The 23,536-nt window shown below is 47.6% G+C and overlaps 1 protein-coding gene across 1 annotated transcript in view; it reads left to right on the top strand.

The window, feature by feature from the left end:
* Positions 1–4,753: 4,753 nt before the first annotated feature.
* Positions 4,754–23,536, top strand: part of LOC134409027 (heat shock factor protein 3-like) — a 30,021-nt gene continuing 11,238 nt past the window's right edge. The window contains 8 exon segments of the mRNA XM_063141554.1: positions 4,754–4,895; positions 7,078–7,186; positions 8,115–8,242; positions 11,487–11,611; positions 18,290–18,365; positions 19,151–19,212; positions 21,607–21,688; positions 21,913–22,049. Of these exon segments, the coding sequence (XP_062997624.1) occupies positions 4,758–4,895; positions 7,078–7,186; positions 8,115–8,242; positions 11,487–11,611; positions 18,290–18,365; positions 19,151–19,212; positions 21,607–21,688; positions 21,913–22,049 (857 nt within the window). The 5' untranslated portion in view covers positions 4,754–4,757.

Raw genomic sequence — 23,536 nt, 5'->3', positions numbered from 1 at the left:
AGAGCTTTAGTCATATCAAATTTGAAACAGATCTGTTCATCCATTGATTTTTTAGGAATTTTTTAATAATTGAGGTTTTAAAATTATTATTTTTAAAATTGTCATTTTTAAAGATAAAGAGATGAAACTTCGCACCATGATAGGTTTTAGATAGAGCTTTAGCCATACCAAATTTGAAACAGATCCGTTCATCCATTGATTTTTTAGGAATTTTTTAATAATTGAGGTTTTAAAATTATTTTGTAGAACAGATTTGTCTTAAATGTGTGCTGTAAAATCAGACATGTGACCAAGGTTATGTTTGGGTGGGCACGCCCCCTTGGGGGCCGACCATGTTATCCTCCTTTTTGGTTTCCAAAATATGGTCACCCTAGATAATAGATTGGTAATAATTAAGTGTGTGATAAGAAAGTATGACAGACTAAGATGGAGTAGACTGTAGAGTTGAAGTTTTCAGGTTTCATGCCAGCCTGGAGGCTTCTTAGCACAGTACATTTGTACCCTTTAAGATGCTTTAAAAGTGCCACCCAATCAGATAACATCTTTTCAGCTGTTTTATGTAGCTTAGCTACAGTGCTGGCAAACAACTGTTCAATCTGTGGGTATTTAAATTAATAGGCATAAACTAAGGGAGAACATGCATACACACTCAAGAGACATTATTGGCTTTTGCTCCTCTATCCATTCTCTTTATAAAGTGCCGTTGTTCACAAAACACAACAGCCCATCGTGGCTTAATTTACCCATTGGGGCTGTCACATCATGCTGGGCAGACATGGGTGTCATTTTTGAATGGAACTCATGGGTGCCCAGCTTGTCATGAGTCCCTGAAGGCAGGGATTGCTTGATGGCAAGGCAACCCTCAAATAATCCATGGCTTATTTCAGGGTTCATTAACCCTCAAAAACTATGACAGCCCCCCACTGGAGGTTAAATATTCAAAATGGCCACCCAGATATGTTGCAGCCCACCATGGCTTAAAGAAGCAACAGTATACTGTGGTGATGGTGGGAACCAGCTCAGTGAATTTCTACAGTGATGTTAAGACAGCTGTTTTCAAATTGAATCTAGGTTCTGATTAACTTGGCCTTGTCTTCCAAAATGGGGAAGACAAATTACTGGGGCGAACATTCCAGAATTGGGGAGGGCACCATCAAGAAAACCACCCTCTGAACCATCCTTGGAAGAGACACCTGGGGAATGATCAATAACAGTAGCATTATGACCCTAAAAATGCTCTACTTGTTATACTTCATAGCACCAACCTAATTCGCTGCATAAGGACCTATCAATTTTCCTAGATGTGGCTACTAGGAGGAGGGCTTTCTCCGCTGTGGCACCCCAGCTGTGGAATGAGCTCCCCAGAGAAGTCCGCCTGGCACCTACACTGTACTCTTTTTGCCGCCAGCTGAAGACCTTTTTATTCTCTCAGTATTTTAACACTTAATTTTAACTTAAATTTAAATTTTACTGTTCTAACTCTGTATTTTAATCTTATATCAATTTTGCTGCATGGTTTTATCCTGGTTGTGTTTTTTATATTGTATTTTGTATTTGTGTTTTTAACCTGTCGGTTGTTTTATTATGGTTTTAATTTTTGTGAACCGCCCAGAGAGCTTCGGCTATTGGGCGGTATAAAAATGTAATAAATAAATAAATAAATAAAAAGTAGATGTTGCAGCAAGATGGCTAAACAGTGGAAGGACTGCACTGATATGGAAATTCAGTATCAAAACATGTGGTATCTAGCCCTAGCTGAGAAGCTGATGGTGTTGTTAAGCAATTTTAGATGCTGGAAGTAATAGTCTTATTGCATCTTAAAATGTATTGCTTCACTTCAAATGGCAGTTATACCTTCCGCACTGCACAGCTGCACTATTCCTGATGCTAGTGCAATTAGATAGATAGATAGATAGATAGATAGATATGATTCCACACATGTGAGGAGGTTCATATTTTTTAAACTCACAAGGTGCAACTCTTTGGATATTTTCAAAGAAAAAACTCCTACAATTCTTCTCAGCATACCCCAGCCAGCTGTGCTAGCTAGGGGATTCTAGGGCAAGGTAGACTTTTTTTCTGTCTAAACATGAATCATATTGTGCCTTTAATTTCACACACAAACTGAGGCAACAGACAATAAGAGTCAATGATTGGAAGAGAGAGTGAGTTTGGGTTACATAATTGCAGCATGGTATGTTCCCAGAACCAATAGAGAGCAGGCTTTATAAAGTGTCTATATATATATATAATCTAGTGTATGTCACAACACAGAGAAAGGCATTTATAATCAAGACCACTTCAATGTTTTAGGGTTGAAGTGGTTTGCAATCCACTGCAATCTCAAACTGCAATCCTCCTCCCTCAACTTCTGCGGCCCTTTTGGGAGAAGACTGAGGCAAAGTAGGAATTGAGCACTTCAGCCTTTTCTTTGTCATCTGTTATCAATTTGCCATCCTCATTAAGCAGTTGAACCACCATTTCTTTCCTCTGTCTTTTTCTACTCACCTATCTGAAGAAAGCCTATCATGTCTCCCTTCAGTCTTCTCTTCTCCAGGCTAAATACACCCAGTTCTTTCAGTCTCTCCTCACAGGGCGAGGACCCCTTGCCTGGCATATGCTCCCTCTCCTCTTCGCTTTTGCGCACGCTCCCTCTCACCCTGCCCCTCATCTTTCTAAAACAAGCCACAATTAATCACCATGCCGAGGCCTCTTGGAAGCAGATCAACCCCTTGTCCCCCCGGTGCTGTCCCAGAACGCAAGTGCTTATAACGGGAGTCCAGCAACTGGGGTGGCAACCTTCCTGTTTAGGGGGGTGCTTGCTCCCCTCCGCCCCCCCACCCCGCGATGCCCCTGATTAGGGCAGATAGGCATTGTTCCAGCAACCATTCTGAAGGAAGTGCTGCTGGACCCTCCTTCCCTCTTCTTCCCTGCCTGAACCCTCCTTAGCCAGGAGGTCCTTTCTCCCCCCCCCGTCCCCCCGCCCCCTTTCTTCTCTCTCCCGATCCTGTTGGGGTCCAGCAGGGCAGGATGGGAGATGAGAAGAGGACCCATACGGACGCGAGGCGCTTGTCTCTCTCTTTCTCCCAAAACTCAGTCTACGCAGGGCTGATTAGGGCAGCAGCCGCGCAGGACGGGAGACGGCCCAACCTGCGGCTCCTGAGTCCTGACCAGAGGAAGGGTTCTGGGGGGACCTCCTGGCAGCAGACGCAGACCTGCTGCCCCCTTCCTGTCATCCCCCATGTGCTCCTTCTTCCCCGCAGCGTGGCTGCTGCTCCCGCCTCATGCAGGAGAGAGCCGGAAAGCGTGCATCCTCCTGGGGAGAGCAGCTGCGCCCACTGCCCGCAGGCCCCTCCCTGCCCCCTGCTTAGGGGGCGCGTGCCCTTGGGCTGCCGCCTTGGGAGGGGCCCGCCCAGAGAGTGCCTTGCTCTTCCCTCCCAAGCAGGTGTTAGGGTAATACCCCCAACCAGAAGGGAGGGAACAGGAAAACCCGACAAGTCCAGATTCAGTGGCCATTCTTTATTGAACTACACCTGTAGGAGGAAACTCACCCTCAACGGATCGAAGACGAGCTTCCCTACCCATCATCCACAACCAAGATCTTTTATAACATTCCATAAATGAAACTAATTCTAACAGCTAACAACACATAATATTGTGACAACTATTATTTATTTACGTATTTATTATATTTATTTGTATCCCGCCTTTTGCCCAATACTGGGCCTCAAGGCGGTATTATAAAGTTTAAAACATACATTTTAAAACATAGGAAAGAAATGTTAAAAAGAAAGTTTAAAACACACAACAAAATTATAAGTCAGTAGGGGGAGAAAACAAAACAAACAAACAAGGGGAAAGGCCCTCTCCTTGGTGTCGCCCCCTTCGGAGGGGACCCGCCCCCAAAGGCGCCTGCCTCTGAAGCTCCCAGTCCCAAAAAGATGTTGCAGCTAGGGGTGAGATGGTTCTGTGGTGGGAGCCTGAGTCTGCTAGGAGGCAGCTGGAAGGCTCCCCAGACTAGGCAAACCCCAAGGCAGAACAACTATGCCCTGTTTATGTAACTTACTGTACCAGATAAGCCCCCCATGCAAGGGCGGTCGAAGCTAACTTTGCTGACCATTGGGGGTGGTTTTCGTGATAACAAGGAGCAAGCGCTGAAGTATCTGGGATAATGGGAACTTGGATCTGGGATCCAAGCCTTCGACGCTGTGTTTTTGGAAACTGCTACATTTGTCGAGCAGACTAAACCCTGCTCTGGGGGTGGTAAGTGCAGGGCAACCTTGAGCAACCGGCCAACTGCATTCTGATGACTCTTTATTAATGAACAGAAGGAAAGGAGGAGGGGTCTGGTGGCAGAGCCCTGAGTGTTTTGTGTACACTTTCCTCCCAGAAAGGGGGTCTTTTGACCACCTTAACGCAGACGAAGAGCGAAAAGGCAGGGAGTGAGAGGGGGGCTGCTTTACCCACCCAACTGCTCCTGCTCCTTGGACCACAAGCAGCAGGGAAAGGGTTAAGAACACTTCGTACTGCAGCTGCGCCCCTTTTAGCAGGTATTCGGCGGCAGCGACGACGTCACAGCCAGTTCCGGACTCCTCCCCCTTCCGAGAAGTGAGGCAAAACAAGGCCGCACGCTCCGCTCAAGAGGGGCGGGGCCTGAGCCTCTGGGCGACCAATGGACGGCCACGACTCCTCACGCAACGTTGCGTAGACCGAGCGACGCCTTCTGACGGGCTTCCCGACGCCGAATCGGGTCGGGGATGGAGAAGGCGGTGGCGGGAGTCGCGGCCGCCGTGGCGACGGCAGGTCCCGGCGCGTCGCCGGTGCCGGGTTTCCTGGCTAAGCTTTGGGCCCTCGTGGAAGATTCTGGGAGCGACGACGTGATCGCGTGGAGCCGGGTGAGAGCGCATGCGCACCACCACTTGCAGCGGCGCAGGAGGCGCCCCCTCCCGCCGCGAGCAGCGCCTCATGCAGAAGGGCGGCGGGCACGGTCCTCCGGAGGGCGGGGCAGAGTCCGGCGCCGCCGCCGCCGGGGCGGAGGGGGCCTCGGATGGACGTGGATGGTGCTGTAATGAATGAATGAATAAAATAAAATAAAATCAGTAACAGTCGTGCTCCAGCCACGCCCGGGGCAGAATTCCCTCCTTTCCCCTCGGGGAGGCGGGAGGCGGCGTTGTTGCCGCAGTGACTCGCGCAGGGGGTCATTTATTTATCTATTTATTTGTTTCAAATTCTTGCTTTGCACTCCTGCTTTTCCTAAAATAGCACTTTGTGTCTACAATATATTTATCATTGCATCTTCTGCTTTAAAAAAAACTGTTCCTTTAAAGAGACATTCCTTTTTTGAAGCGCTACAGTTTTTGTTTCGTGTTGGGTTTTTTAAAGAACGTCCAACAACTTATTTTTTGCCAAATTTAGTGGACTTATTTCAGTGGCTGTCGAGTTGTTCTCTGGTACAAATGTCCTTCACAGTTTAATCGGAGGACTTGATGTGCCAACCCATAAGAGCTTCAGGTCATTGGAGCACCGTTGCACAGCCTTGCAGAACACCAGTGTCACCAATGCTAATGGCCGGGATTGTGTTGCCAGAGATCTTTTGTACTTTACCCAGAGCTTGAGGGGCATTTTCTCTTCTGGCATTCAAGGCCAGCTCTTCTCTAAGGGGCCTCTTGCCCAAGCAGCACATTGTACATAAATGTTATAAAGTTATTGTTACATATTTTAACAGCTCGTGTTTTTCTTCAGCTCTTAAAGAAGAATTTTATCTGTAATATGTAGAGCTAATTAAAGAAGAGTCTATTAAAGAAAAGAATGGTCTTTACCAGCACCAGCGCTTGTCCCTCTTTCTGCATCTACACTTCTGTGAGTCAAGAGCAATTGGTGTAGCCGTTGCTCTTCCCTGGCCAGCCACTTAGGAACATGTTCAAGTGACCAGCAGCATAGAGGACACAGGGTATAAGGCTTGGTCCCGATCCTGCAAACTTGCAAAGTGTTATAGGCAACCCCTTTTTTGGTGCACCTGGGATTTTCTCTGCTTTCAGAATTAGGGCACTGGGTTTTCATAGCGCATCAGATGATTTCCACTCTGATCTGACAGGGTCCAACAGAGCTGAAAAAGTGGACTATGCCTCTCTCAAACCAGTAGTCACACTGCACTCTACTCTTTATTTTCCAGCAGTTTGGCGGAGTCCCAGTAGCCTACGTGAACATCATCCTGGGATCCTTGTTCTCCCGCCCCCTTCTGTCCCTCCACCCTCTGTTCCCTGTTCTGTGGAAAGGGAAAGCATGGTGAGGGGAATGAGGCATCCTCAGAAAAGAATATAGCCTTCTGTCTGGAAACCTGAGTAGCCAGTTCCCACCAATGACTCTGCTAGCCCATTCTCCCTCTAAACAAGAGTGGAATAGAGCCTAAGAACATTTCCCTGTAACCAGCCAAAAAATTATGTATCTGTAAATCGACACATCTGTACATTGAAATTGGTGTATGGTGGCACAGCCACACTTCCATGCATCCTTATCTTTGCGCAGGGATATATCCAGATATTCTTCCCTCCGAAGGTGAGGCTTTCTCACTCAGACTGCCACTGCGTAATGTCTCTCATGGTTTTCCCTCCTGGTGGTCCTGGGAGAGCAAAGGTGTCTACAACACTCCCTGTCCTCGGATGTTCCAGCTGCCGTCCTGAACGTCTGGGCTGTGGCAGATCTTGAAGGAATTGCTCCGCTGATGAATTTATTTGTCAGGTTTTGGGATCATTCATAATTTTCTGTAGCACTGTTCAGTGTATAACTAACTTTACGAAATTAACTCATTTATCCTCCGAGGTAGGTTAGACAAAAGAGGGAGAGAGTTTACCCAAGTCCTAACGAGTGGAATGTCTTGCTGAGAGGAAAATTGAATCTAGTAATTTTTGCATGCAAACCAAAATATACTAGCTATTGCCCCATGTTCCCCCTTAAAGAAGTGTGGCCATTCCTTCCTGCCCATGACTGTTAGATCAATCTCTGTTTAGTATATAGTAGACATAGAAATGTTTAGCTTCTATTCCTTACTGTGCTGTTTTCTCCCCTTAATTCTTCTAGAATGGGCAGAACTTTTGCATTCTGAATGAGCAGAGGTTTGCTAAAGAGCTGCTCCCCAAATACTTCAAACACAGCAACTTGTCCAGCTTCATTCGTCAGCTCAACATCTGTAAGTATCAGCTCCTCTATGCGGTGTACTGTTTTTCCCCATAATGTCCATTTAGTTAATAAACTGAAACCAAAATGATTCAAACAATTTGCTAAATACAAATCAAATGTTCACCCACTGAAGTTGAACCAACCCCCCTAGATTGTCTAACAATTAATTAACTACCTCTGTCATTTCCCTTCCCACTAAAAGTGAAATAATTTGGATTTTTAAAATTAAACTTAAGGAGTACACTATCATTCAAAGCCATTTGTGAAGGACAAGGGGTCTGAAATGGTTTTTGTTCTGTTCTGACATCCTGATAACCTTCTTCCACCAGGAAACAAAGCAGTATTGCAGATGTTTGTAATGCTTCAAAAAAACCCACAAAAACATTGCACTATAAACGCATCAAAAGAAAGGTGTTTGAGAAACCAGGGCGGGAAACCTGTGGCCCTTCTGACGTCATTGAACTGTAACGTGGCTGAGGAACTCAGGCCCATGGACTAAATCACACCCACCCGGGATGCAACTCTGGCCCTCTGGGATCCCCCTGGTAACCTCTCCTTCCCAGGTTCCAGCCATTAATCAGCCACATCTTGTTCTGTGGGTTGCTGGCTTTTGCTCAGCATTTTCTGTCCTGAAAGGTTGCTGGGAGTAAGAGCTTCAAGCTAAAATGTACTGGGATTTTTGTCCCCTCCCATCCCTGGAAGCCCCCCCCCCCCCAGCTCCCAAGAGCTTCTCCAACATTGAATTTTGGCCCTGAGGCTGAAAAAGGTTCCGCACCTCAGGTCTATTAACATCTCTGCCCATTGGCCATTTGGGCTGGGGCTGATGGGAGTTGGAGTCCAGCAACAGTGGAGGCCACAGTGTAGACAGTGGGCACAGCTCAGGGAATAAGAAAAAGGATCAGAGGCAAAGGCTTTAAACTTCCTTAATGTCTCCGCAGATGGCTTCAGGAAGGTGATTGCACTAGAGAACGGCATGATGACATCCAACAAGAGCTCTGCCATTGAGTTTCAGCACCCGTTTTTCAAACGAGGGAAAGCCAATTTGCTTGCAAGCATAAAGCGGAAGGTATTGTATCCCAGTTCACAGCTTAGTGGAAACCTCTGGTGTTAAATGTGACTGCTGCGTGCGTGTGTGAGGAGCAGGTAGCAGGAAGGCACAGCTTTGCAAATAAGCCATCAGTCGCAGAATTTAAGCTGTTTCCTCAGCACATTAGTGTATTTTTCTCCTGCCCACAGGTTCTTTGGCTATAGGGTCAACCCATTGCTGGCTGTGATGGCCATCCATACGAATCATTTTTAGTTACCATCTTTCAGTATTTAAAGTTTAAGAGATACTTCTTCTTCATGGTCTCTGCGTATCAAACATATGGGCTGTGCGCCAGTGTGTAGCCTCGCTTCAGGAACTTTCTATAGCTAAGAGAGTTTTGGCAGGAACCCCTCCCCCACCGACCCACTGCGCATGTCCAGGAGGGTTCCCGCCCATCTCCTCAGTTCTTCTTCAACTGCCATTTGCTTAGGTGAAGGTCATAAAGTCGAGGCTTGCCAATTCTGCCAAGCATTTTAAAAACAAATGAGATGTCACACAGCGGACCACCTCAGGTCTGAGTTGTGGAAAAGAGCCCTGGAGGCGATAAACCCGAAAAATCTGGGCACGCTGGTGCCCCTATCACAAGAAATGCCAGCAGCAGGTCCGATGGTCTCTAGCATCCCAATTGAAGAACATAGCAGAGAGGTGAGGGGAGCTCCCTCGCTTCTTCAGTGGTGAAGAAATTGTCAAAAAAGGCTCGGATACCAGTCAAGCAAAAGAAGAAGAATAAAGAATGCCCTGCTAAGGTTCCCAGAGGGGTCCCAACACATCCACCAGTGTTGGACTTCCCCCATACCAGGGACACACCACCAACTCCCTATGGGTGATAACCCAGCTCAGATGGCAAAGTAGTTGTCTATACAGACGGTTGATGTGCCACCGATACCATCGACATCCGAGGGCGAGATCTGCGATTCTTTGCCACAGCCACCCTGACTATCATAGAATAGCAGAGTTGGAAGGGGCCTACAAGGCCATTGAGTCCAACCCCCTGCTCAATGCAGGAATCCACCCTAAAGCATCCCTGACAGATGGTTGTCCAGCTGCCTCTTGAAGGCCTCTAGTGTGGGAGAGCCCACAACCTCACCAGGCAACTGATTCCATTGTCGTACTGCTCTAACATTCAGGAAGTTTTTCCTGATGTCCAGCTGGAATCTGGCTTCCTTTAACTTGAGCCCGTTATTCCGTGTCTTGCACTCTGGGAGGATCGAGAAGAGATCCTGGCCCTCCTCTGTGTGACAACCTTTTAAGTATTTGAAGAGTGCTCTCATGTCTCCCCTCAATCTTCTCTTCTCCAGGCTAAACAGGCCCAGTTCTTTCAGTCTCTCTTCATAGGGCTTTGTTTCCAGACCCCTGATCATCCTGGTTGCCCTCCTCTGAACACGCTCCAGCTTGTCTGCATGACTATGACAGCACTACTCTCCTAGGGACTCCAGGAGATCCTCCCCGGAAACCAGTAAAATGCCGCCACATTCTCGGGACCAAGAAAGGGAGTATCAGGATTCTCCCGACTTGGAAGAAGCTGTTCATTATCCTTGACTTCAAGGGCCGGAATGACACCATTGTGTGTCTAGGATCGGCACTGATAGTGCTCGCCGGGATGTGACTGGGATCAACATTCAGAATGGTCTCTGCCACTGAGACCTACATATCACTGGGGTCTGTGGCAACGCCCCTCTGTGTCAGGTTCTGTCCTGCAGCACCACCTGGCGGCCGCAGTGCACCTTGCCGGCTGCAGGGTAGTTGCAGGATCCAGGCTCAGACCAACAAGCTCCACGCCCTGCCTGGACTCTGGTTGCCTTTGGACTCTGAACCCTGCTTGCCTCTGGACCTTGCCTTTTTCCTCTGGCCCTGCTTGGACTCTGGTTGCCTTCAGACGCCTTCCCACCAAACCGCTTCCACCGCCGTCCATCCCGGCCCTGGCGTTCCTGCACTGAGGCCTTGCCGCCCACGCCCCGGACCCTGACACTCTGAGCCGTCTCACTGTGCTTGTGCCTATCCATTTTCTCCTTGGCATCGACCCACTCTTTTGGCACTGATCTTGCATCCACCACAAGACTTTTTCCTCGTCCTTCTGCAACCACTTAACAGGTCAAAGCAAAACCTGATAGTTACTGGACCTACTAGAGTAGATTATTCTGATTGGGTGAACATGGAATGTTCATGTTTGGTAGGGAGGTAGAGGGTGAATATTTGAGAAAATGGCTCCCCTCCTTTACGTAGAAAAGCCTCCTTTAGTGCAGTTCATCTTGTATCCAGATTAATCAGTGTTGTTATATCCAGATTATTTAATATTGACCTAGTTATTTAAGAGCAGCTTAGTCTTTGCAAATTTTAATTTTAAAAATCCAATTTAATTTTTAGAAGCCTGGTTTTTGTTTTTATTGTAATCATCAGTTTGTGTCCACTCTGTATAGCAGGAATCATTATAGAAGTTCTGAAAGGTGAGGGGTCACCGAAGGCTAAGGCTGAGAGGACCGGGGCGGTCCCAAACCCAGCTAGTGAGTTCTTGGGTTCAGCTGTGGTCTGCATTGGAGACTCAGCCACTGGAGAGTGTCACGGCTCTCAAAACCTGAGCCTGGATCCCCTTCTCTGACCCCTGGGAATGCTCTCCTGAAACGTCTCACGGGTAACAGCAAGGCCTGGATCAGCCATGCCGGGAAACCGTTGTTACCGGCCAGACCAGTGGAGTGCAGTGAGCTTTGGGCTGGTGCCCACTTTTGTGGGCTGCCTGAGAAGAGCAGCAGCTTTTTCTTCCAGGTTTAAACCAAGCACAGCTCCTTGTTTTGCCTGAACATGGGAGTGGTGGCTTGTTTAAGCCAGAGGTTGGGAACCATTTTTCCTCACAGGCCCATGTTGCCTGGGATGTAATCCCTCAGGCTGTGTGCTGCAGGGGGTGGGGCCAAAGGCCACCCCACACTCTTTCTCTCGAGATCATCACTGCCTCACATGCTTTCTGGCACAAATGTCTGTCTGTGCTAGTAGGTGGTTTTTTTTTTTTTTTACTGTGCATTCCAGTACTATTTCTCTGCACAATTCTGGAGCTGAAGATGTGAGCTGGTACAGGCACCAATGTTGGGATTTCTCCTTTGATGGATGAGGGGTATGACTCTATATTTGGGTGCTTTCCAAAGTCCTCACTCCTGAAGAATCATTTATTTAACTTGTTCCCTATTAAACAGCTCAGCTTTGCTAAATCACCTGCAACCCAATTCTGCCCTAGGTGTCTGCGGTGAGATCTGAAGATCTCAAAGTCTGCCCAGAGGACTTGCACAAGGTGCTGTCCGAAGTCCAGGAAATGAGAGATCAGCAAAACAGCATGGATCTCAAGTTGGCGAGTATGAAAAGGTGCCCTGTGTTCCTCCCGTGAGGCTCTAGTGAGAAGCAAGCCGCTAATCATGGGCATCACAGCCCATCTAAGAGTAACTGCTTCAGGAAAGCTACATGGTGGGATTTGGGGGACTGTGTCCAACCCTGAATGTGACATTTAGCACAAAATTGCAGCATCGTGATAATTTATGTGTGCAGGTACACTTTTGCTTGTTTTAGGATGCACTGGTGTGTTATATTCCCTGTCCCCAGAGATCCTTTTCGTGCTGAGCACTGTGTTGGTTTGTTTTGGCTCTTGAGAATCCATCAGTATCAATGTTTTTATGCCCAGAGCTCAACTGCTTCTCACTTCAGTGTTTCCATTTAGACCAGGACTTTACAACATGTGGCCCTCCCAATGTTTTGGCCTACAATTCCCATCAGCCTTATCCAGTGGTGAGGGTGATGGGAGTTTTAGGCCCAAACTTCTGGAGGGCCACAAGTTGCCCACATCTGATTTAGACTAGGGCTGTGCACAGTCCTCCCCGAACCGCTTCGTGGCCCGATCCGGAACTTTTGGATCGGGCCTGAACCGCTTCAGGTCGATCCGACCCTCCCCTGCTCCACTCTGCAGAGTGAGATCCGGAGGGGCAGATCGAGATTTTGTCCCTCCTTCCCTACTTACCTGCTTCTGCGGCAGATGGCAGAGGCAGGTCAGTGGGGACAAAATGGGGGCCGAGTAAGCCCCCCTCCCCCCCACTTACATGCCTCCATCGTGGTCTGGCACAGGCTTCAACTGAGGCCCAGGCCACTTCCGCTTTGAGGCCTGGGCCTCAGTTGAAGCCTGAGCCGGACCATGATGGACACAGGTAAGCCCCCCTGCCCCCTTACCTGGCTCCGTTGCCGTCGCTGCACGGACTGCGGCGCCAGTGCCAGTTGAGGCCCCCTCCCCCTGCTTACCTGTGTTTGGAGCTCCGGATGGAGGCGAACCGCTTCGCCTTGATCCGCAGCTCTCCCGACCCGATTCGGATCCGCCTTTGGCGGAGGCGGATCGGGTCGCTCCGCTCCGGATTCGCAATCCAAATCACATCAGAGCACAGCCCTAATTTAGATTGTTCTGAGATGGCCTGTGGGCAGGTTCATAGTTTACTAGTAGAGCACTTTCCATGCTGAAAGTCGCATAGGGCTGATACAGAATCCGACTGTTGGTCCATCTGGCCCAATATTGTGTACACTGGCTGGTAGCTTCCCAGGGTCTCGGACAGAGAATGGTGTTTTCCATCACTTGCTATCTGGAGGTGCTGGGGGTTGAGTGTGGGTCTTTCTGCAGTCAAAGCAGGGATTCTGCAATGCTGTTTAGGTGTCAAAGCTACAGAGGTTTAAACAAGTGTGATCATAAGTAAGGAATCTGGGTGAAGCACCAGGACTTAGTCAAACACAGAAGCCCCTCTTTTTACAAAACTTAAGAATTTATTAGTAACACCAACCATTAACACACTGTGAGTCCCTGAGTTATCTCAACTCCTAAATAAGTGTCTAGCCGTTTGTGCAGGGCCCTGTGAGTTGCCCGGGTAAACCTCTTATGCTGCTCCTGAAATGCTGTTCACTGTGACAGGCTGCCCAATTCCCTGCTCCTTACAGCCGTTCTGTCCAATGCTTGTCTTCTCGTTCTTGTCTTCCCAGTCTCTTGAAAACCTGCCTCCTTCCCGCTCCTGCCTTCTTTTTCCTTACCTGCCTCCCCCAACCGCTGCCAACTGCCACACCCTTCTATTCCCGTCCTTCTGTTACCATGACAACCCAGTCACACAAGCAGCTACCGTGGGTTACAAGTGTGGATTGTTCCTCCCTGAACAATCCGTGATTCCGGGTTCAGGTGTCATGAACAACAACCTAGGGACAGAGTGCCTCTGTTTTGTTTAGCTCAGTAGAAGCAGGCAGCCAGGAGTCAGGGCACTTGCTCGCTCCTGCTTCATTCATGGCAACCTATGGTTTAACAAACCATGGGTTGTTGCCTCATGTGCACCAGGCCTACCACTAAGCTCTCGCCTCTCATGAGTTCAAACCCCAGCAAAAAAGATTTCAGGGAGTAGGGCTAGGAGATATCCTTGCCTGATAGATATGTACACAGTACTGGACAAGCAGGGCCAATGAACATTCTGATTAATTCTAAGGCAGCCTCTTGTATTCACGTGGCCTGAGCCATGGAATGGCAAACAAGGAGGCTTAGCTTCTCTGACGCCATGCTGGGAGAAAAGTCTGTACATTTAGTAGATTTCTCGGAAAACTTTAAAAGGATATATTGAGCAGACTCAGGCTCCCAACAGAGAACCATTTCACCCCCAGCAGCAACAACTTTTTGGGACTGGGAGCTTGAGGCAGGCTCCTTCGTGGGCGGGGTTGCTGCCGAAGGGAGTGACACCAAAGGGGTTTGCCCCTTTGGGGAAGCCACTTCGGGGAAGTACATGAGGGCGAGGGCCTGTCCCCTTGTTTGCTTGTTTTTGTTTGTTTGTTTGTTTTCTTTCCTTTTCTCCCCCTCCCCCTACTTTCGGCCTGCTGGACTGCCTCGTTTTATATCCTGTGAGGGTTCTGCCATCCTGTCATGAATATATGCTTTCCTGGGCGTAGAGGAGGTGATGGGAGTCCAGGAGCAGCAATCACAGTTATACAGGGCAGAGGGAGATACAGGGGGAGGGGAGAAGGTTGCACTGTAATTGTCAAGGAGCCAGTCCTCTGCGCTCCTGGTCTAGGCGGAGTCTAACGCACCAGAAATAACAGCCACACCACAGTAGGGTTAAAACAGTTTATTCGTTACACACACAAGGTCTGGTAGGGTTCCCGCATCCCAGGGCCAGGACACCACATAAGGGGAAAAGACACAGCACAGAAACAAGAAAGGCAGGAAGGACAAACACAACACCCTCCCCACACTCACACACTCAACCCTCCCCCTCTGCTGAACATTCAGCGACTCTTTTCCCAAGACATCCAGCCCTTAAACTAATTTTTACACGAACACTACCTCTGTGGGCCGTAGCCTCACAGACAAAAAAGCATTCCCTCTCAGCCTATGCTACCAAGATCCACACTGCTGCAAGGAAGCCCCGCAACTGGCTCAGCCTTGATCTTTTATCGGCTCGGTTGCACGTACAACAGGGGAATATCAGCCAGGTGCAGAGTCAGATGAGTCGACACAATAATTACTCAAGGCCATTGATATCCCAGTCACAGATCTGCACAGAGACCAACTTTGTCAGTAGTCTTAAAGGGACTGCGCCTAACAAGCCCCTCGCAGTCATAAGAGAGGGTACAATGACAGGGTGTTGTTTGTCCCCAAACTTCCCCTCAATTCAAATAACCTGGATGGCCCTGGCAACAGACCTCCTGGGTTGAAATTGCTGCTGGTGAATGCCAGGTCAGTTAATGGGAAAACAACAGCTATCCAGGACTTGATCCTGGATGAACATGCCGACCTGGCCTGTATCACAGAGACCTGGTTGGATGAAGCTGGAGGAGTTAATCTCTCTCAGCTTTGGCCACCAGGGTTCTCTGTCCAGCAGCAAGCAAGGCCTGGAGGGCAGGGAGGTGGAGTGGCAGTGGTCTGTCGGGATTCCATCCCCCTGACCAGGTGCCCTGTCCCACAGTCTGCAGCGTTCGAATGTGTGTATCTGAAGGTGGGTGCCCGGGATAGAATAGGGATTCCGTTGGTGTACCGTCCACTAGCTGGGGTAGTCTTGGGTTGGTGTTGGAGTCCACCCAGCTTGTTGTTCTGGGGGATTTCAATATCCATGCTGAGGCTGCCCTGTCGGGAGCAGCTCAGGACTTCATGTCCGCCATGACAACTATGGGTCTGTCCCAATTAGTATCTGGCTCCACCCATGTTGCTGGGCACACTTTGGACCTTGTTTTCTGTGCTGGATGGGGTGACAGAGATCTGAGAGTGGAGAAACTTTCTATAGTTCCGTTGTCATGTTCAGATCACTACCTGGTGTGGTTTAGACTTGCTGGCACTCAGAATCTCTGCAAGGGTGGAGGACTGATTAAGATGGTCTGCCCCAGGAGGCTGATGGATCCGAATGGTTTCCTGATGGCTCTTGGGGATTTTCCTGTTGCCTCGGCAGGTGATTCTGTCGAAGCCCTGGTCAATCTCTGGAATGAGAAATGGGCAGGGCGGTGGATACGATTGCTCCTGAGCATCCTCTCTCACGATGTGGAGCCACACCAGCCCCCTGGTTTTCCAGTGAACTGGCAGCAATGAAACAAGTGAGATGGAGGCTAGAACAACGTTGGCAGAAAACTCAGAGTGAATCTGATCAAACACGAGCTAGAGCTTATTTGAAGGCCTACTCTGTGGCAATTCGGGCAGCAAAAAAACTTGTTTTTCTCTGCCACTGGACGGCTCTGCAAAGAGCCGTTTTGGGTGGTCAGGGACCTTCTACACTCTGGCCCCCAAAAAGAGATTTCAGACCTTTCAACAGACCGCTGTGATCAATTTGCCCTGCACTTTGCAGACAAAATCGTTCGGATCTGCTCTGACTTGGATGCTATTGTTGATACAGACCCAGTGGATGTAACTTTGGCACCTGCTTGTCCAGTATTATTGGATACTTTTTAATTTGCACAGTTTGATGATGTGGACAGGGTCCTTGGATTGGTGAGAGCCACCACAGGTATACTAGATCCATGTCCTTCCTGGCTTATAAAAGCTGCCAGAGGGGGACTGGCCGAATGGGTAAGCAGACTGGTCAATGCCTTCCTTCGCCAAGGTAGGGTGCTAGCCTGCTTGAAGGAGGCAGTGGTAAGACCCACACTGAAAAAGGCCTCGTTGGCCCCCACTGTATTGGATAACTACTGGCTGGTCTCCAACATCCCATTTTTGGGCAAGGTATTGGAGCGTGTGGTGGTCTCCCAACTCCAGGGATTCCTGGATGAGACGGATTATCTAGATCCATTTCAATCTGGCTTCAGGGTTGGTTATGGGACAGAAACAATTTTGGTCTTGGTGGATGATCTTTGCTGGGAACTGGACATGGGGAGTGTGTCCCTGCTGGTTCTGCTGGACCTTTCAGCGGCGTTCGATACCATCGACCATGGTATCCTTCTGGGCTGCCTTGCTGGGATGGGACTTGGAGGTACTGTTTTACAGTGGCTCCATTCCTTCCTGGATGGGTGGACCCAGAAGGTGGTACTGGGGGCCTCCTGTTCGACTTCTTGGCCGTTGGCCTGTGGAGTCCCTCAGGGCTCTGTTTTGTCCCCCATGCTATTTAACATATACATGAAACCGTTGGGAGAGGTTATCCGGAGTTGTGGGGTGCGGTTCCACCAGTATGCTGATGACACCCAACTCTACTATTCCTTTCCACCCAATTTCAAGGAAGTGGTTTCTGTGCTAAACCGGTGTCTGTTAGCAGTAATGGATTGGATGAGGGCAAACAAATTGAAGCTTAATCCAGATAAGACAGGGGTGCTCCTGGTCAGTCGAAAGGCAGATCAGGGCATAGGGATTCAGCTTGTGCTGGATGGGGTTACACTTCCCCTGAAGACACAGGTCCGCAGCTTGAGTGTACTTCTGGATTCAGCCCTGAGCCTGGATTCCCAGGTTTTGGCGGTGGCCAGGAGTGCATTTGCACAGTTAAAGCTAGTGTGCCAGTTGCACCCATTCCTAGAGATGTTGGATCTGGCCACGGTGACACATGCCTTAGTTACATCCCGATTGGATTACTGTAACACGCTCTACATGGGGCTGCCTTTAAAGAGTGTTCGGAAACTCCAGCTGGTTCAAAGAGCTGCAGCCAGATTGTTGACCAGGGCTGGTTACAGGGAGCAGACAACTCCCCTGTTAAAACAGCTCCACTGGCTTCCAGTCTGTTTCTGGGCACAAATCAAAGTGCTGGTTATATGGCTTGGGTCCAGGTTATTTGAAAGACCATATTTTCCCTTATGAGCCTGCCCATGCTTTGAGATCTTCTGGAGAAGCCCTTCTTTCAGTCCCACCATCTTCACAGGCATGCTTGGTGGGAACATGGGAGAGGGCCTTCTCGGTGGCTGCTCCAGTGCTTTGGAACTTTCTTCCCGAGGAAAGCTAGACTGGCTCCCTCCTTGATGGGCTTTCGGAAGCAGGCTAAAACTTGTTTTTTTCCAGCAGGCCTTTAGAGAATAATCTGGTCCTCCATCTATGTTAATGACTTATAATTTTGTCGTGTATTTTAAATGTGTATGTTTTAATATTTTTTTTGTACATTTCTTTTCCTAGGTTTTACAATGTATGTTTTAAACTTTGTAAGGCCGCCTTGAGGCCCAGTATTTGGCAAAAGGCGGGATACAAATAAATATAATAATTATAATAATTCTACCGCAATGCCTAACTGAACAGAAGTGGTGTGTGAGGGTGTGTGTGAGAAAGAGAGAAATTCCCTACTACCAACCCAGCTGGTCAAATGTGAAGGGCACATAGGCAGCAAACTGGGGCTTTCCCCTTGAGAGGAAGCTGTGGCCAGTTTGCCTCCCTCAGGGATGTACCTGTATGAAACAGGTGTGTTGCCTTCACACATTATTTTTAGGTATAGACTTGAATATGTAACATATGAAGTCAATCTGGTGTTTGAGTATGTGAGCGTGTGGTACCTATAAGATATTGCAACAACTAGGAAGTCTGTGTAGGGCACGCTAAGTAAGTACATTCCCTTTTATTTATTTGCCCCTCTCTGCCTTTTCTTCCAGGGAAAACCAGGCTCTCTGGAAAGAAGTGGCATTTTTGCGGCAGAAGCACAATCAGCAGCAACAACTCTTATCTAAGGTGCTGGTAGCCTTGATACTCTAAGAGCTCTATCAGAGGTAGACAGGTAAACTACATGCAGGTAGATGGAGCGCCTTCCTGCCTTCCTTAGCCTTTCCAGGCATTAATGTCTTGGATAGGTTAATTTAAGGAAATCCAGAGAAGGAAATTCCCATCATTCTTCTCCTTTATAGCCACTGGTCATCTCTGAAAAGTGTAGGTGAGGCCCTGCTTCTGCAGGGAGGAGGGGAAACTTGCCTTCTGTGAAGCTCTGTAAGTCAAATCCAAACCATTTTTAAAGCAACAAAATACATCTGTTTTGTTTCTGACCTTCAGGGGAAAGTGCCTGCCTTTTTGTGACCAACGTAACAGCACCCCCACACAAGAGGGAGGTATTGGCAGACTCAGGGGAACTCCAAGGTTTGCAGAAGTAGAAAAAAGTCCTCAGGGGGAAAAACTTCCCAAACAGACCCATAAGGACTCACAGCACAGGACACTGATCGACAGAGAGGGGGGAAATCATGGGACAACCAGGTGGGAAGGGCTGGGAAAAGAGGAGGCAGGAAGACAACATCAGAATAAAGAGTATAGCGAGCACAGATCTCACTGTCTGGAGAGGTTGTTTCATGGCTCACACGGAGAACCAGTTTTTAAAATGACCCCAAGAATGCAAGTGAGAGGGCTGCCTTGAAGAACTCAGTGGGAAAATTCAAAACCTTTATGTAGGGCACCAGTCTGTCTGCTGCCTTTGTCTGCTGATGGTTATCAGGACATGTAGCTCCTAATGCTTTCTCTCTCTCCTTCAGATCTTTGGATTTATATTGGGTTTGATGAGAGGAAACTGCATTCCGGGGCTCAAAAGGAAAAGGTAATTGTTCACTGTTTTGTTCTCCTGGCAGCCGGAATGAACCTACGATAGACTTTCTCCTCCTTGGTTTCTTTTCCAGGCAAAATGTTATTTTTAAAAGATTGCTCTGTTCCCACATCTATTAAAAGGTGGGCAGAGACAGGACAAACTGAAATGATTCACTGGGGCGTTGAGATCCAAAATACGATCAGTTACGCTTCTCTGAAACGGAACATTTCCTGCTACATTGTTTTAAACGATACGTTCTTTATTGTTGCACAAGACACATGGCTTTTGCACATCTTCCAAGGCAGGTTTTTCCATGTAAGGGCTCATGTTGCCCAAAGGTTTTTTTTTTAAAAATAATGTTTTTATTAAAGATTTTCATATATTCAACATATCACAAACATTATAAGATAGTATAATATAATATATCTTCCTCCCTCCCTCCCCCAAATGAACAACAGTAATAATAATAATGAAAAAAAAATAATAAGACAATGGAGTGAAGCTTATTGCTCTTATTATGTTAAGAGCAATAATAATTCTTGATATTATAATAAATTTACTATAAATTTATTATATATTGGAAATGTCATACCATTTATACAGTCCATATATCCCTAGCTGTGTTTGACATATATGTCAACATCTCAGAATTAGGGGTGTGCAAGGACCCCCTGATCTGCTTCTCTTCCAGATCCGCAACTTCCGGATCGGGTCTGCTCCGCCTATAGCCCACTCCGGTTCGCTGCGAAGCTTCGGATCCGGATCGGAGCTCCGCTTTCCCCCCCCCCCCCATAGGCTTGCATTGAAATCCAAAAAAGCCTACAACTTTTTTTCTGTTAAAGTTAGAAACCTTAAATTCGGCACCATGACACCTCATGCATGTATACACACGCATGCCAAGACTCAAGCCAATCCAAGCCTCCTCTGATTTTTGGGGAATTTTTGAAAATCGGACCCCCCATTTTCAGACATGGACTGTTCTCCGACATTTTGACAGATAAAAACTTGGAAGCAGGCACATCCGCATTCATGGCAATTTTCAAGCAAATTCCATCATCCCCTGATTTTGGGGGGGGGGCTTTAACCTCCAACGCAGCACCCCTAACCCCAATTTTAAACACACCTTTCTATATCTCCGTCAGTTTTCACGTTAGAAACCTCAAGTTAGGCACCATGACACCTCATGCACGTATACACATGCATGCCAAGACTCAAGCCAATCCAAGCCTCCCCTGATTTTGGGGGAATTTTTGAAAATCGGACACCCCAGTATCTCAGGGATTTAAAGCTGCAGACAGCTCAATGGGGCCATTTCAAAGGAAATCCCAACATGCCATGAATTGGGGAGTAGATAAACCTAAATATGAATCTTCTTCCACACTTGAAAAATTTATTTGGAACTTCAAAAAGTCTAAGTGAGCGCAGGAAAGACTTATCCCCTGAGTCAAAGCAAGACACACACAAACCATCCCTGCGAGGCGGGCAGGGGAGGAAGGAGGGAAGGCAGGCAGGCAGCAGACATTTCTGGGGGCACAAGGAAGCGAGCCAAGGATGGCTTGTTTCTTTCTAAGCCAGCAGTAATGCATTGCAAACCAACCCTGCGAGGTGGGCGCAAGGAGTAATCCAAGGATGGCTTGTTTCTTTCTAAGCCAGCAGTAACGCATTGTAAACCAACCCTGCGAGGTGGGCGCAAGGAGTAATCCAAGGATGGCTTGTTTCTTTCTAAGCCAGCAGTAACGCATTGCAAACTATCCCTGCGAGGCGGTCACAGAGGAGGAGGACAGGCAGGCAGAGAGCCAGGCAGTCTCCCATACCTTTTTTAGTCCCTGTAAAGATCCTGTTTGTACCTCAACTAAAATACGAGGTAAAATACAGATATGATACAATTCCCTTCCCTGTGACTCCTTTTGAAAGAATGATTTGTTCAGTTGCCATTAATGGCCTAGTAGCGTGTAATTTGGTAATTGTATTTCTTGTCTCCAATTTCAGTTCCATTGTTGTACTTTGGTTTTCAGTTGATCTATCGTATAAGGGATGTTTTGCATATAAAAATCTTTCAAATGAAACAGGCCATAGTCTGCCCATTGTGCTATTTTTCTTCCCAACCCTTCATCTAATAATCTAGAGTATGTTTGTAGTGGAGTCATTGGAGAGCACACTGGTGCTAATTTGGTCTGCCATCTTTTCCAAACAGTAAAAGTTGTTAGTGTATAAGGGATTTTAATTTTGCGGATATCTCCTGTCTTTATTATTCCATGAGGTACAGCCCACATGGGGCCCAACCCCAACATCTCCTTTTCCAATCTGATCCAGTTCTTTTCCCCAAAGGTGATATTTGAACCCATAATTTCTTTCTAAGCAGAGTCTAAGCTCTTTGTGTGTTCTCTCCCCACTCCCTCCACATAGACCTTTGACTGATGCATCAGGTGCCTCACCTTCAAAATACAGCCGTCCATGTGTTTGCATCCCTATGGAGGGTTGTGAAGCGGTAAGGTTTCTTTTGTTTTTCATTTGGGTGTGATAGTTCTAATTAATCTCATATCAGTTAATATTTTAACCACTGAGATCAAATGCCCTTGTCCTAACTAACAGATATTGCCATAACTTCTGCAGACCCAGTAATATAAATCAGTACTACATTTATTAAGACAAAAATCATGAAAAAAATGTAATAAAGAATGGAGACTATCAGTGGTGCTGTTGTGTCCTTAGGAGGCAATTTCAGAGCACAGCACAGACTGTGAAGACTCTATTATAATTCGTGACATCACAGATGCTCAGGAGGAGGAGGAAGAGGATGGTGGCACAGAGAAGCTGCTGGCCCTCGCACACGCGAGTAACAGGAATCGGTGAGGGTATAGAAATGAAAATGTTTTCACTCAAATTCTGCATTATGCTTGTCTGTAGTCAGGCAGACTTGTTTCTCAGTGAGTGATTCACATGCTGAAAATGGTGCTACGTCTTTTTACTTTGCATGCTGAGTGGTGGATTGCCTGTCATGGGGCTATTTGCAGGCACAAGATACCATGATATGAATTGATAAGCTTTCATTTTATGAAATATTTGTGCAAGTTCTGGTTGAAAAACCAATCTTAAACCTTAAAAGAAAACCAATCAAGCTGGTGACTGTAAAGGAAGTCAGGATCCACCTGACAACCCTGCAAGGTAGGCTCCTGGACCAAACGTCCTGAACTCCCAAGTAACACACCTCCCTGCCTTGTCTTCAACCAGGACAAGCCAGATGTTCACGGGAATAAACTACAGACACACATTTAGGGACCAAAGCAACTTTATTGCAATCACTAAAACTTAACACGTAAGGCCTTGGTCGTAAAACAGCCCCTTTTTAAATAGGAAGGGTGAGAATAGGGGAGGAAGGGGGAATGTGGAAAAGGAGGAGTGAGGAAAAGCTCTAATATCTAGTCATTACCCCAAGAAGCATTCATGCGACCCCACACCCAACCGAAATCAGGCTGGTCTTCTCCAGAATACCCACACATGTTAAAACACAAAAAACCTTTCTAACTCCGGGCAACCTCCGTGGTTGCCACGGACCTGACCTTCCCACTTGACATACGCACGCACCTCCAAGGAAGATGGAGGATCTTCTTCATAGAGCTTTTTATCTCTTTATGGAACCCCCTGTCCCATGACCTGGATAGACCAACCAGTGCCCTTCCCGGGCTATAGCCCACCCCCCTCCCGTAGGGGCCAAGCCACCTCTTTTTCCCACAGCTGAATCCCGTTAGTTTGTCCACCGCCCTGTTAATCTCCAGGTGCCGGTGGGAGTTGGACTGGCTCGAGGCAGGGATGACCTTGGCTGGCGGCCACCAAAGCCTGGCCCAGCCAGTTTGAACAATAGACCATGATCATACCTAGGGGCAGATCTTACAACCCCATAGCAACAGCAAGTTAAAGGTACAGATTTGCACCCCTGTCTTTCACAGTGACTAAAAAGAAAAGAGCAATTACAAGATTGCGGGTTAGGCTAGATGGATTTTCCTTGGAGGAGGTGGTCTTGGATAGTTTGGGCACTTCAGCTCAAGTGGAGGCAGAGGCAGGTAGGCCCAGGATTGGGGATGGCAGAGGGAACAGCTGTCTGCCCGGTATTGTCTATTCCAATGAAAAAACAAGAGCCGAGCTCTGGTGCTGTGGAACAGTGTTTTTCTTTAATCTTTAATAGTTTCTTCGATCTGCTGTATGCGTTTTGGAAACACATCCTTCATCAGGAGCTACATAAAAAACAAGTATGACGACAAATTAGACAAGCGACAACTTAAAGATAAAACATTAAACAGCTTAAGGTTAAATGCTAAACAACACCCTTATCAGATAA

This window comes from Elgaria multicarinata, chromosome 15 (assembly GCF_023053635.1).
Source record: "Elgaria multicarinata webbii isolate HBS135686 ecotype San Diego chromosome 15, rElgMul1.1.pri, whole genome shotgun sequence".
Classification (NCBI taxonomy): domain Eukaryota; kingdom Metazoa; phylum Chordata; class Lepidosauria; order Squamata; family Anguidae; genus Elgaria; species Elgaria multicarinata.
Note: the sequence above shows the minus strand (reverse complement) of the source record. Positions and strands in the feature narration are given on the sequence as shown.